The sequence below is a fragment of the Phasianus colchicus genome, chromosome 16 (genome assembly GCF_987193195.1).
Source record: "Phasianus colchicus chromosome 16, bPhaCol1.hap1.1, whole genome shotgun sequence".
NCBI lineage: Eukaryota > Metazoa > Chordata > Aves > Galliformes > Phasianidae > Phasianus > Phasianus colchicus.
In genome coordinates, this window is record NC_143451.1 from 119707 (window position 1) to 132687 (window position 12981).

At 54.5% G+C, this 12981-nt stretch overlaps 1 protein-coding gene across 1 annotated transcript; it reads right to left on the reverse strand.

Moving 5' to 3' along the window:
• Positions 1-5030: 5030 nt before the first annotated feature.
• LOC149915683 (uncharacterized) lies at positions 5031-8698 on the reverse strand. The gene has a single exon (XM_090151448.1). The coding sequence runs from the start codon at positions 8280-8282 to the stop codon at positions 5262-5264; it is 3021 nt and encodes a 1006-aa protein (XP_090007574.1). The 5' UTR covers positions 8283-8698; the 3' UTR covers positions 5031-5261.
• Between the last annotated feature and the right edge of the window lie 4283 nt (positions 8699-12981).

Here is a 12981-nt window from a genome sequence, read left to right on the forward strand (position 1 = left end):
CAGCGTGAAGCCCTTTGGCTCAAACATCGATCCCAAACCCCAAAGAAGTCGGGAGGCTGTAGAGTGCGTACTTCGTGCAGCCCCTGCACTCCTCGAGTCAGAGATCACTGACGTACTGCAGGACCCCATTTCTGTTGCGGCACGACAGGGGATTGCTGAAGTCACTGCAGATTTGGAGAAAAGACAGATCATCTCCAGAATGCACTCCCCATACAAGCGGCCCACGTGTGTGGGGCACAAGCCCCATTCTGGGGGCAATGACCCCCACCTGTGGGGCGCTACCCCCACCCCACTGTCACAGCCGTGTGCGGAGGACACCATCACCCCACTGCGCACAGCCATCAACTTCTCCCAGGACTCCACGCACCCCACAGGCATCCCTGACCCTGCCCTCAACCCCACGGTGACATGGGCACGGAGCGAAGGGGGACAGGTAGTGTGGGGGGAGGTGAGGAGACATGAGGGGACATGTGGGGACACGGGGTTGATGTGTGGGGTCATAAAAAGCCAAAAATGAAACTTGGAGTTGAAGAAAGGCCCTTGGAAAAAAATACATTAAAGTATAAAGAAGACAGAAGCTGCGTGAACATTAATACGGCCCTGTGCTTTCTGCCAACGGGCTTTAATTTCGTTATCATTAAATTTGCTGGGCAGTTACACTTTGGTAATGCGAACATTTAGAAAAGATGCAACGGATGCTGGCAAAAGGAAAAAAAAAAACCTCTTTTTTTACAGCTATTTATAAGCACTTAGCACAGCTCTCCTGGGTTTGGAGAAGTTTCCCTCTTTTTTCTTCGTCTTTCCCCCCACACACCCTCCACTTCTAACTTCGTGTTCTGCCCCCGTCATTACGAGACACAGAGAGAACGAATCGCCAGGGACTGCGCCGCGGGTCCCCGGCAATCCGTCAGAAAAGTTCTTTCCGCGGTCTCTGCTGCCACCTCGTGGCCAATGCGCGGAACTGCCGCTGCCCGCTGCTTAGGCCGGCAAGCGGTATAACGCATGCGCGTAGAAACGCGGAAGTGGCGTTTTAACCGCTCTGCGCAGCTAATCCGCCACTCTCTGTGGTGATCAGTCCTCCAGGTAATAGCGAACACGCGCCCGTCAACTGAAAGATAGCAATTGTTTCGACAAACCACTACGGGGACGGGCAAGCAGCCGATTCTCGGACCGCCGGCTCAGCGATATTCTCCCCTTCTAATCCAGGATGCCCCTCGTCTATTTCCGCCCTTTTATGCCCGAGCCCACCCGGGAACGGACCGGGTCGGCTCAGGGCTGCCTCTCAGCGCCTCGTGGCACCCAACGTGCTTGCCGCCGCGGTGGAGGAGCAGACGTCCCGTTCCAGCCCCAGCTCTGCACCGCAGCGTTCCTGGAAAAGCAAGTCTCGCGAGAGCAACGCGCACGTGCGAATCTAGGCACTGCGCACGCGGCAGTCTCTCTAGGCACCGCACTACGCAGGCGCGGTTCTCGAGACAACAGCACGGAGTACGGACGCGCGGTTCATGAGAAAGCACAACGCATGCGCCAGTGGTTTAAAAAAAAAAAAAAAAAAAAACCACACACCACTACGCGCGCACTGGATTCTGCTCCGAACGGGGCATGCGCCGGATTCTGCCCGCCACGGCGCATGCGCCTGTCTGTGCCCCGCAATGCGCATGTGCCAAGTGCTCTGCGCACGCGCCAGCTGCAAGAGCGCATTGGGCATGCGCGACCGTTCGCACCGCTCTGCGCATGCGCGAGTCTCGGCACCGCGATGCGCATGCTCTCCTCACGGCCGCAAAACGCATGCGCCATCGTTTGCAGTGCGCATGCGGCAAGCATGTCACCGAACTGCGCGTGCGGCCGCCTTGGCACGGCACTGCGCATGCGCTTCTCGCGCGCGGATTACGGCGTACGCTCGTTTTCGGGCACGCACCTACGCGTTCGCTTTTTTCGTCGCCTCATTGCGCAAGCGGCGGGTGCACGGTCCGCCTAGACAGTACGTTCTGGAAGCAGACCGGGGCATAAAACCGCCCGAGGAAATAGACAAGGAGCATTCTGGATTGGAAAAGAGAGAATAGTGTCGCGGAGCCGGCGGTCCAAGTATTGCCTGCTCACCTGCATCTCAGGGCTTCGAAGAAATGGATGCTATTGGAAAGCTGGACGGCGCATGCGCACTACTTCCCGGAGGACCGAGCATAACGCAGATCGGCGGGGTGCCTGCGCAGAGGAGCAGGACCGTGCGCGCACCACTTCCGGATCAAACACCTCACCTGTGAGGACAGGCTGAGAGAGCTGGGGCTGGGGCAATACATGTTGGGGGATGAAAGGGCTGAGCATACCCAACCCCTTCAAAGCAGTGTCTTTCCACCCCAGTTTTTGGACTGCAGCACCAGCCCCACACAGGGTCCAGCCTTCTCCGGTTTGATCTCGTGCAGGATATTCTTGCAATGTGTGTGACAAAATATACATATATACACCTATATACAGAGCGGGCATTCCTGGGAAGATTTGGCTAGACGATAAGTGATGCAAACTATCTGAGATCTTCCCCAAGTTAAGTAGAAGGACTCCCCAAAAGAACTATGACAACGGAGTTCACGAAATATAAATATTATCCAATTCTAATGCAGAAACAACATTTGATTCCCACAACACCACCTCCTATCTGTCTCCCTCAGAGATTCCCAGGAGCACCTCAGGCTGCTGCTTTCTCGTGACAGCCTGGCCATCTGCCCCAGCAGCTCCTTAAGCAGAGTACGCCTGCAACTAGCTTCCTTTAACTGGCTGGTAGGTATGGTGAGATAGTTCCTTTACGGGAATCGAAATGGAAATCACAATGAGTTGGATGGCATCCTGCTTTTCTTCTCCAGTGCCAGAGAAGTCCACATATTCCAGCACCACAAAAGGTCATGCACACAGCCCAGTGCTGCGGAAGGCAGTTCTGTCCAACACCGCGACGTCTCTGCCACCCAACGCAGCTTGAAGCCACCGTGCCTCAGCCTCCATTTTGAGCTGGGGCCAGAAGGCCGCCCCGCCCTATAGCCCCACCCTCCCTTCATTGTGAGTTAGGCCGGAAGGCTGCACTGCCCAATAGCACTGCAGGCCGCTGCCCCACCCTCCATTACGTGCCAGGCAGGCACACAGCATAGAAGACTGTGGGCGCACCCCCCCACGGCATTCACTGTCTGCACACCCTTGCGACAGGGACGAGAGGCAGTGGGCGCTACGGGGCCAGGGGCAGCTGTCCTTGCAGGCCCCAGGAAGGAGAGTAGCTTTCAGCGGCCTTCGGCCACAGCTTTTGGAGGCTGAGGGTCTCTTCAGGTCCCTGCGACCATGCCGCAGAGACAGGCAAAGTGCTGCCAGCCCTCTCTGCGCCGGGGCCCGGCCCAGCCCCCTGCCTGCCCCGCACAGCGGGAGGAGCACAGGCGGGAGCTGGAGGCGCTGCGGGCCCAGCTGGAGGGCGAGCGGCTCCGCTCCCAGGAGATGCAGCGCCGCCGGGCCGTCGAGAGACGTGAGCTGCAGGAGGCGGCAGAGCGGGAGCGGCAGCTCCTGGCCGACCGACTGCGCTCCAACTGGGAGCGACAGCGGGCGTCAAAGCTGCAGCGCCTGCGGGAGCAGAGCCAGAGGCAGCGGGAGGCGGACATCCGCCAACTGCTGCAGATGAAGGAGGCCCAGCTCCGCCAGACGCAGGAGCGGCTGCAGCAGCGGTGCAACAACGCCAACCGCCAGGTACGGGATCTGCTGCGGCAGCTAGCAAAGGAGCTGCTGAGTGGCGAGAGCAGCAGAGAGGCCCACAGACTGCAGCAGGAAGTCCAGCGGCAGCTCTGCAGGAAGCCCTGTGCAGAGCAGGCCGCCCACGTCCTGCGCCTCCAGCGCGAACTGCAGGAGCAGAGGAGACGCTTCCTGTATTACATCCTGGAGCACGGACAGGGGCAGCCGCCCGCCTCCTGCAACGGGGCCAGGGCTGCAGCCGCTGGGCCGCGCACACGGCAAAGGCCAGCCTGCCGTCGGGCTGTAGCAGAAGCGGGTGTTCAGGCTGCAGAGCAACAACAGGCCTGCCCACCTGAGCACAGGGAGCTGCGGGAGCAGAGTGCCCATCTGCTGAGGGCACTGAAGGACTTGCAGAGACAATGCAGCCTCCTTGGAGAGGAGAACTGCCTGCTGAGGAGCAGAAGCTCTCAGCAGATGAGGGAGGAGGTGGAGCGGCTCAAGGACAAGACGCATACGCTCAGCCTCCTTACCAAGCAGCTGCGGGAAACAGTCCGGCAGCTCAAGGAGGCCTCTTCCACATCCAGAGGGGCCCCAGAAAAGGCAGAGGAAGCCAACCAGCTGCAGGGGCAGCATTTGGAAAAGGAGAGTGGGAAAAAGCTGGAGCCGCACGGAAATCCAGAACAGGAATGGCTGGAGAAGTCGGGAGGGTGGCTGATGGCAAGCTGCAGCCTGCATTCTCGCAGACGATCACCAGCACTAATTCGAAGATTCATAGCTCGTCACAGCTACAATCCTTTTGAGGGCCCTAATGAGGACCCAGAAAACGAGCTTCCACTGACTGCTGGACAATACCTTTACATCTTCGGAGACGTAGATGAAGATGGCTGGTTTCTGGGAGAGCTGACGGATGGCACAAGAGGACTGGTCCCTTCCAATCTGGTGGAAGAAGTTTCAGATGATGACCTGGATACGACTGTGCCTCCACAGCTTTGTGATCTCCTGCTGGATACCGACGATGACGAGCAACTAGGCAGCAGGAGCGGTGGCAGAAAGTGATGGTCACCATCCAGAAATCTGTGTCCGTGTATTGGCTGAGCCTGGGGGATGCGGAGATTCCTCTCCATAATACGGCAGCATCCCATCAAGATTCCATATTTTCATCCACATAGATGAAGAATACCTCCTGCTCCACTTGATGTTCAACTGAAGCATGGTCCATCGGCACATGTTGTAGTAGTCTCTCATCGTTCGTCCTCTGCCGACCGAGGGCGCCACTTGCCAGCGAAACCGACCCCAACCGGGCCGGGGCCAAATGCTCACACAGACCCCAGAGTGCGTGAGGCAAAATGGCGTTTATTAAAATGTGGTAGGCACTTAAATATTCTTGTCCCGCTTTGTCCACACCCCTTGCTTACCTGCTGTCCTATTGTGGGGCAGCGTTTGGCAAGCCCTGAGCATAGGAAACCTGACCCCGTCACATACCGTTTCCTCGCCACGCCTACTACATCTCCCCCTCCCTATGCTCAGGAATATCCCGTAACAGCGCGATCGCAACGCGAGTACATCTCTCACAACTGTTCCTTCGTTTTGTGATACAGAATCCGTTGGTCCATAACTTGCCACATGATCCTTGTGAGGCAATTCTGGAAACACATGATTATGCACGGCAAAATGGCCGCAATACAAATTATTGCGAGCAATACTAGCGCAACTACCTTAATAATTTTCGCAACCCATCCTCCAAAGTTGCCAAACACACTTCTCAGCCAGTCCCCGATGGGGTCGTCCTCCACTTGGATCTTCTCCGTATGGTCTCGCAGGGCTTTCAGCGCTTTATGGATGGATACACTGTGGTCGCTAAGATTGAAGCAACACATTCCTTCTAGGTCTTCACATCCATGCCCCTGTGCCAGGAGCAAGAAGTCGATGGCTGCTCTGTTTTGCAGCACCGCATGCCGAATGCTGTTTGTGTCTTCTAGCATCGCATTCAATATTAATGTTGTTAAATTCGCCTGCTTAGCTGACCAACATGCTAGGCGTTCTATCTGAGCCAAGCTCTGTGCTGCAGCAACCCCAGGGGCGAAAAATGATGCGAATATCCGTGCTGTGGCACTCCATAACTCTACCTCATCGTTACAATTATCCGGGAGAGGGCTCGAACGCTTTCGGCGACGATGGTGACCCGTGATGCTCGGGCCATACTGCATCCATGTCGTGAAATTCGGAGACAGTAATGTCAGTTCCCCTAGGTAACAGGGTCCTCCTAAGGCATTGTGCGGGATGCCCTGCCAGGCTCTATCCCCACAGATCAAGAAGATTCCAGGGGGCAACGCCTTAGCCGTTTTGTTATTCCATAGCACCTCGTTGACCCCCCGTTTGAAAGTGAACCCATACCCATAAAAGTCCCAAACTGCCGTACAATTAAATGAGGATCTACCGCTAGATTTAGAAAGGACCCCACCCTTTGACAAGCAGGTTGTATTGCGCCCTGTGAAGACCCGTGTTTCATTTTTGGTATACCCGCAATAACCCGAAGTAATGGAGAAAGCCTCCGTGTTCACAGGACTGACCACAGTCCAAGAGGTCTCGTTGTATGGCTTCAGCCGCGGATCTGTGCCTGCCCACCGGGCAATTAAGGCCTGCAGTTGTATCCGAGCAGACACACCCCGCAGGTAATCTCGCCCCAACAGGGTTCCCGGTACCTGCGCTACCAGCGGGGTCAGCAGGACGGGCTTCTCCAGGGAACCGTCTCTGTTGACCACGATTATCTCGATCTGCTTGGCTGACCTCCGCGTTGGAGCAGTTCCCCCCACTCCCGCTATAGTTTGAGTGGCCCCCATTGGCCACGTGGGCGGCCAGTCGGACTCCGCAAAAACCGTCACATCCGCTCCTGAGTCCACCAGGGCGGTAAGGAAAATAGATCGCGGCCCTGGGGAGCCAGCGGGAAGCTCCGTAATTGCGGCTGTAATCTTCACCAAGGGGCGCTCCCCGCAGCTCAACGATAGCGCAGCTAGTGGCAGGCCTAGATCCAAAGCCCGCCTTTCCTGAGAATCCCGTGAATCGTAAGAGGGACCCTCATCCCCCCTACCTCGAGATCGCAGCCCACGAGCTCTACATTGCGGTGCAGTGTGACCTCTCCTCCCGCACATTTGGCACACTATACCCCCGTTGCTCTTACACTGTGCCTTGAAATGACCTAATTGACCGCACCTGAAGCATGGCCCAGGCGGGCGATCTGGACTCTGCCGCCCGGCAACCCCATGCGCTAGCATCACCTCAGCTACCGCTGCAGCAACCTCGCTTGCCACTGATGATTGAGACTTTTGCTTGTCCATCACATACTTAAGGACCTCACCGGGGGTGTGGAACCTGTCTGGCGCCGCCCGTAATAGAGCCCGTACGTCCGAGCTCGACTTTTGATAGAGGCAATCCAGGATCACGGGGCCGTGCACTGCCCTAGGCAGCTCCGATCCCTCCACTGCCTTGATCAATCTATCCGCAAAATCCTGGAAGGATTCAGTGGGACCTTGTGCAATCTCCGTCCACGGAGTAGACGGCTCAGCATTTCTTGCGAGCCTTCTGAACGCCTCAAGGGCAGCGTCTGTAGTGGCTATTAGTTCCCCGGGCCTCAGCTCCGTAAGCTGGGCATGTGCAGTGATCATACCCGGCGTACTACCCGTCAATCTCTGCAGGTTAGACGCGTGAAGCGGATTCCCCTGATCGTTCTGGGCTGTAACCAGCATTTGTCTAAGTCTAGCCTGCCATTCCTCCTTCCAAAGCGTATACTGCACCGGTTTCAAAATCATGCGCATCAGATTCTCAATATCGTATGGTAACAGGGGTCCCGGCAATATTAATGTCTCCAAGGCGTTCATTGTCAGGGGGGACTTCAATCCTTTCTTTTCAACTGCCTCAAGCACCCTCGCTATCGCTTTCGGGTCCAGCGGGACCCAGATCGGGTTATCATCATCGGAAATCACTACCGGAAATGCCTCCGGGTTCGCAAGGCCCCGGTCTTGTGCCTCCTCCTTTACTTTAGCCCAATCAGTCAGCAGACGCCCGTCCCTCCCCCCTTTGGGACGAAGCCCCGCCCTTGCCTTTTCTTCCTCCAAAGAAGGATATAACGACCGCGGAGGGTAGGGCGGGGGCGGAGCGGGCGGAGTGGGCGGAGCGGTTGGTAGACATGCGGTCGGGAGTTCCTCTTCCCCGCCCTTCGCCGCGGCGACCGTCGCCATCTTGTCCGCCACGCTTTGGTCGTCAGTACTGCAAGGTAGCAAAGACCCGCCCCCCGGAGCCCTTTCCACCCCTTTTTCCACCTTAAGCTTACCCTCCTCTTTAGCCGCCTTAAGGGCTCCAAGTATCAAGCCCCAGGTTTTAAGTTCAGCAGCCTTTTGGTTATTCATGGCGCGTTGGCATAAAGCCGAGGTGAGCGAATCCCACCTACCCGAATCCAGCACTTGCTGAGGGGAGTCCAGCTCCCCTCCCTTTTTTAAAACCGAAAGCACCGCGGCTACCTCCTTCTTTGAAGGGGTATTTTTGCCGCAGTAGTCCTTACAAAACTGCAAAAGTACCTTAATAATCTGTTCCATGGTTACACACGCGACCTGCCGCCACTTCACAGGCTCTTCTCCGCGATGTGTCTTCCGTGAGCGACCTGCCGCCACTCCGCAGGCTCTTCTCCGCTTCACGGGCACGCCGGGTGGTTAACCCTCGATAGGCAGATCACGTCGGGGTCACCACTTGTTGTAGTAGTCTCTCATCGTTCGTCCTCTGCCGACCGAGGGCGCCACTTGCCAGCGAAACCGACCCCAACCGGGCCGGGGCCAAATGCTCACACAGACCCCAGAGTGCGTGAGGCAAAATGGCGTTTATTAAAATGTGGTAGGCACTTAAATATTCTTGTCCCGCTTTGTCCACACCCCTTGCTTACCTGCTGTCCTATTGTGGGGCAGCGTTTGGCAAGCCCTGAGCATAGGAAACCTGACCCCGTCACATACCGTTTCCTCGCCACGCCTACTACAGGCACAAAGACCTTGAAAATTTATCACTTGTATGACTGGGAATTTACTACATTTGGACTGAAAAAAATCTAAAAAAAATTAAAAAACACCATAAAATAACCAAACTCAAAACGCACGTGTGAAGTCTTCTTGTTTTCTGGCAGTCCGCTTTTGTAAAGGTATGAGGAAAGCAAGAGGCTGAGGAAAGCCTCCAAAGTCTTTCTCAAGCGCACTACCTACAAGTATTGGAATCGAGAGAGAAAGGAATCATTACTGCTTGCTTCTGTTCTTCGGGATACCTGAAGTACCTTGGAAGGCCACACTTCCTGAGCAATATAAACATTCTGTCCCAAAGCAGCTCTTTGACCGTTTCCACTGGGTGATAAGGCATAGCGCTTGCATCATCTGAAGGCACGGACTCAGGTGCCAATCCAAATCCTTAACTGCAGGTCCTTACATTCTATACATACATGCTCAAGCTCCCTCTTGTAATTTTCCATCCATCCCTACGTGTCAGCAGAGCGCTTAACAAGTCTCCTTTAGTCTAGACACCAACTGCGCACACAACTGAGACACAGCTGCACCATTCCTAGAAAAACAGCTTTACAATTTCCCATAATAAAGTACCCGGCTCGCTCATATCCAACTTACTATAGGACACAGATTTATGCCTTATTTGCCCATCTCTGATATTGATAGCACCTGCCAGCCCCCAGAAATTACTATTTTAACACAAGGCCCAGAGGCAAAAACAACAGAATCCTACTAGAAATCATTCCGGTCAATGAGAATAGTTTTCTGCTGTGCCTGTTTCGAAAACCCATGTAATCAGTGACACGTGAAAATACGTGAACAATAGTCACCGCATCTCTGCGGCGCTACCTGAAAATATAAATTTGCTGGAAAGCATTAAGGTTTGAATCTCAGGGTTACCAAGTGCTTTGGTACAAAGCCAGCATTCATCCGCCCTATACCACGGTGAGGCATTAAATTACCAGAAGGAGCAACTCCACCTATTTCACTGATTACACTTTCGTCTTGGCCATACGTAATAGCTCAACTCTCTGCAACCAGCAGAGAAGACTGACCAGGCTTTAGGAAACGACATATTCATTGGCATCAGAGAGAGGCCTTTCTGACACTGACTTTTTTCACACAGCTCAGCTATCTCAAATGCCCACCCCCTGCCCCCTACACCCGGAAAAAAAACAGACAGACCCAAACAAAAAACACTTGCACATTGGACTCCTTGGGCTTGAGAGAGGCTTAACTGGCTTAACTTCTATTGTGCGCTAGTAACATGGAGCGCAAGAAAAGCTTTCCAAAGGGAATGAGCTGGAAACTGGGTATGTGAACAAGTAATCCTCAAAAAAGGAGCGCCTGCCGCAGCTGGCTGGGGAGGGCCTGCGTATACCCCGTGCCCTTGTGGGCTATCTGTCCAGCTGCAGGAGGACCAGAGAAGGGCAGCTGAAAAGATGAAAAGCTGCAGCTGAGCCTGATAGACCCGCACAGCTCTCGGGCCATCTTGCCGATGGCAGCTGTGACGCATCGATTCGTTCTATGCAGGTGAATTAATTTTTTCCATCTGCAAACTTAGGTGGAGAACTGCAGTTTTCGTTAGTCTTTGTGGAAACGCTGTAATGGTCCACACTAATCTCAAAACAGCAACTCTGTGCTGTGACTGCCTGCGTAGACCTGCTGGGGCCTAACACTACCCATTTTAGGGCATAAAAAAGAATAAAAAGCCAAAAATGAAACCTGGAGTTGAAGAAAGGCCCTTGGGAAAAAATACATTAAAAGTAGGAACAAGACAGAGGCTGAGTGAACATTAATATGGCCCCGCGCTTTCTGCCAATGGGCTTTAATTTCGTTATCATTAAATTTGCCGGGCAGTTGCATTTTGGTCTGTGAACATTTAGAAACAATGCAACAGATGCTGGCAAAAAGAAAAAAAAAAAAAAAAAGAACTTATTTTTTCACAGCTACTTATAAGCACTTAGCAGAGCTTGCCTGGGTTTGGGGTAGTCTCTCTCTTTTTTTCTTCGTCTTTCCCCCCACAACGCCCCCGCTTCCAACTTCGCGCTCTTCTCCCGCCATCACAAGACAGAGAGAACGGGTCGCCAGGGGAGAAAAACGCGGGCCGATCCCGTCAGAAAAGTTCTTTCCGCGGTCTTTGCTGCCACCTCGTGGCCCATGCGCGGAACTGCCGCTGTCTGTCGCCGCGTCCCGCAAGCAGCACAACGCATGCGCGTACAAATGCGGAAGTGGCGTTTTAACCGCTCTGCGCAGCTAATGCGCCGCTCTCTATGGTGATCAGTCCTCCAGCTAATAGCGACCGTGCGCCCGTCCACTTAAAGACAGCAATTGTTTCGACAGACCACGACGGGGACGGGCAAGCAGTCGATTCCCGGGCCGCCGGCCCAGCGATATTCTCCCCCTTCTAATCCAGGATGCCCCTCGTCTATTTCCGCCCTTTTATGCCCAAGCCCACGCGGAAGCGGACCGGTTGGGCTCACAGCTGCCCCTCAGCGCCTCGTGGCATCCAACTTCCTCTCCGCCCCGGTGAACCAGCAAAGTCCCTTTCCACCCCCAGCCCTGCACCGTCCCCCAGCCGTTTAAAAGCCCTCCCAGCGGCAGTGGAACGCGAGCAGCTCGGAGAGTCGCGGTCGCGGTACTGGCGTGCAGCAGCACCGACGCGGCAGCAACCCGCGACCAGCGAGCCTCGGGAGAGCAACGCGCACGCGCGAGCCCGGGCACTGCAGTGCGCATGTGCCGGTAGCGGCTCGGCGCTACGCATGCGCCCCTCTCGGCAGAGCACTACGCGTGCCCAAGCCTAGACGCTGCACTGCGCAAGCGCCACCCTCCGCACCGCACTACGCATGTGCCTGTTCCCGAGGCAGGCTCGAGCGTCAGACCGTCGGAGGAAATAGACAAGGAGCACTTCCGACAGCAAGAGAGAAAACCGTTGCTGAGCCAGCAGGAATTGACTGCTCGACTGCATCTCAGGGCTTGGTAGATTTGAAAGCTATTTATGAGTTCTCTGGCGCATGCGTGCTGTTGCCTGGAGGACTAACCCTAACAAAGCTCGGCAGATTCGCTGCGCAGAGCGATGAGAACGTACGTACGCCACTTCCGCGTGCCTGCGCGCATGCGTACTGCTGCCTGCGGCACCGAACATACGCGGCCGCAATTCCACCGATTGGCCACGAGGGGGCACCAGAGACCGCGGAAACAACAGCTCCGACTGGACTGACGCGGAGCCGCGCCGCAGCTTCTGGCGCTCCGCTCCTTCTCTCTCGTGAGGGCAGAGGAAAAACGCAGTTAGGTCGGGGTTGAGGGAGGAGAGAATTACGTCAGTTGGAACAAGACGAAGAAAAACAAGGAAAACTTCTCTATGCCCAGCAAAACTCTGCTAAGTGCTTAAGAATATCGGTAAATAAATAAATAACGTCATCATCAAATTGATTTTGTCATGCTTTTTTTTTTTTTTTTGAAGGCAACTGAGGTGATGAAAAAGCTGGTGTCAATTGGACAGGAGGGCGCAGTGAAGCCAAGGATGGCGAGGAATGATTAACAATCCTTAACGTTGCAAAAGAAAACAAACAAAAAAACCACCAGTAAAACAACTTCTGTACCTGGCCATGCAACTCTGAGATCCCGTCTGGGTCTCCCGGCGCTTGTAAATATCCACCGGGTCAATTTTGATATCGAGCGATTTGTTGTCAGTTCTTCCATTCACAGTCAATGCCAGGATCTGCCGCCGCAGGGCGTTCTGACCATGGGCACCACTGCTGAACTGTTTCAATATCAGTGGGATTCCCAGGCACGGTTTCAAGGATTTGGTCTACTTTTGACCCAAAGGGAGAATTGATATGAAATGCGAGGTATGCATAAGGAAAACAAACAAACAAACAAGTTTCATATGTTACCTGCTTGAAGGCGTATACCACTCTCACTCTTTAAAAGCATTAAAGAAAAAAAAGTAAAATGCATAGAGTAATCTCTTCCAACAACACGTGCATTTGGTCTGGGCAGCAAAGGGCGCAGCTCTGTATCACAAAGAACCGAAGGCATAAGCACCAGGCTCCTAAGTTCCAGCCAAACCAACCAAACGTGCCTATGGACAGGCAGAATCCTTAAGTAGGACAGCCAGTGAAAACGTCAAACAAAGCACCCGATTCTCAGCCTTCTTGTTCCTTTTTGAAAATCCAGAGGTCTCTGTGTTAGCTCCACCTCTAGCCTGTAAAGCCCGAGCTCGCCGTCTGGGGGAAGTCCAAGAAAAGGCTGG

What these genes read in the sequence shown, in the direction of transcription:
- LOC149915683 (XM_090151448.1), bottom strand. Translation starts at nt 8,282, where the DNA reads ATGGAACAGATTATTAAGGTACTTTTGCAGTTTTGTAAGGACTACTGC.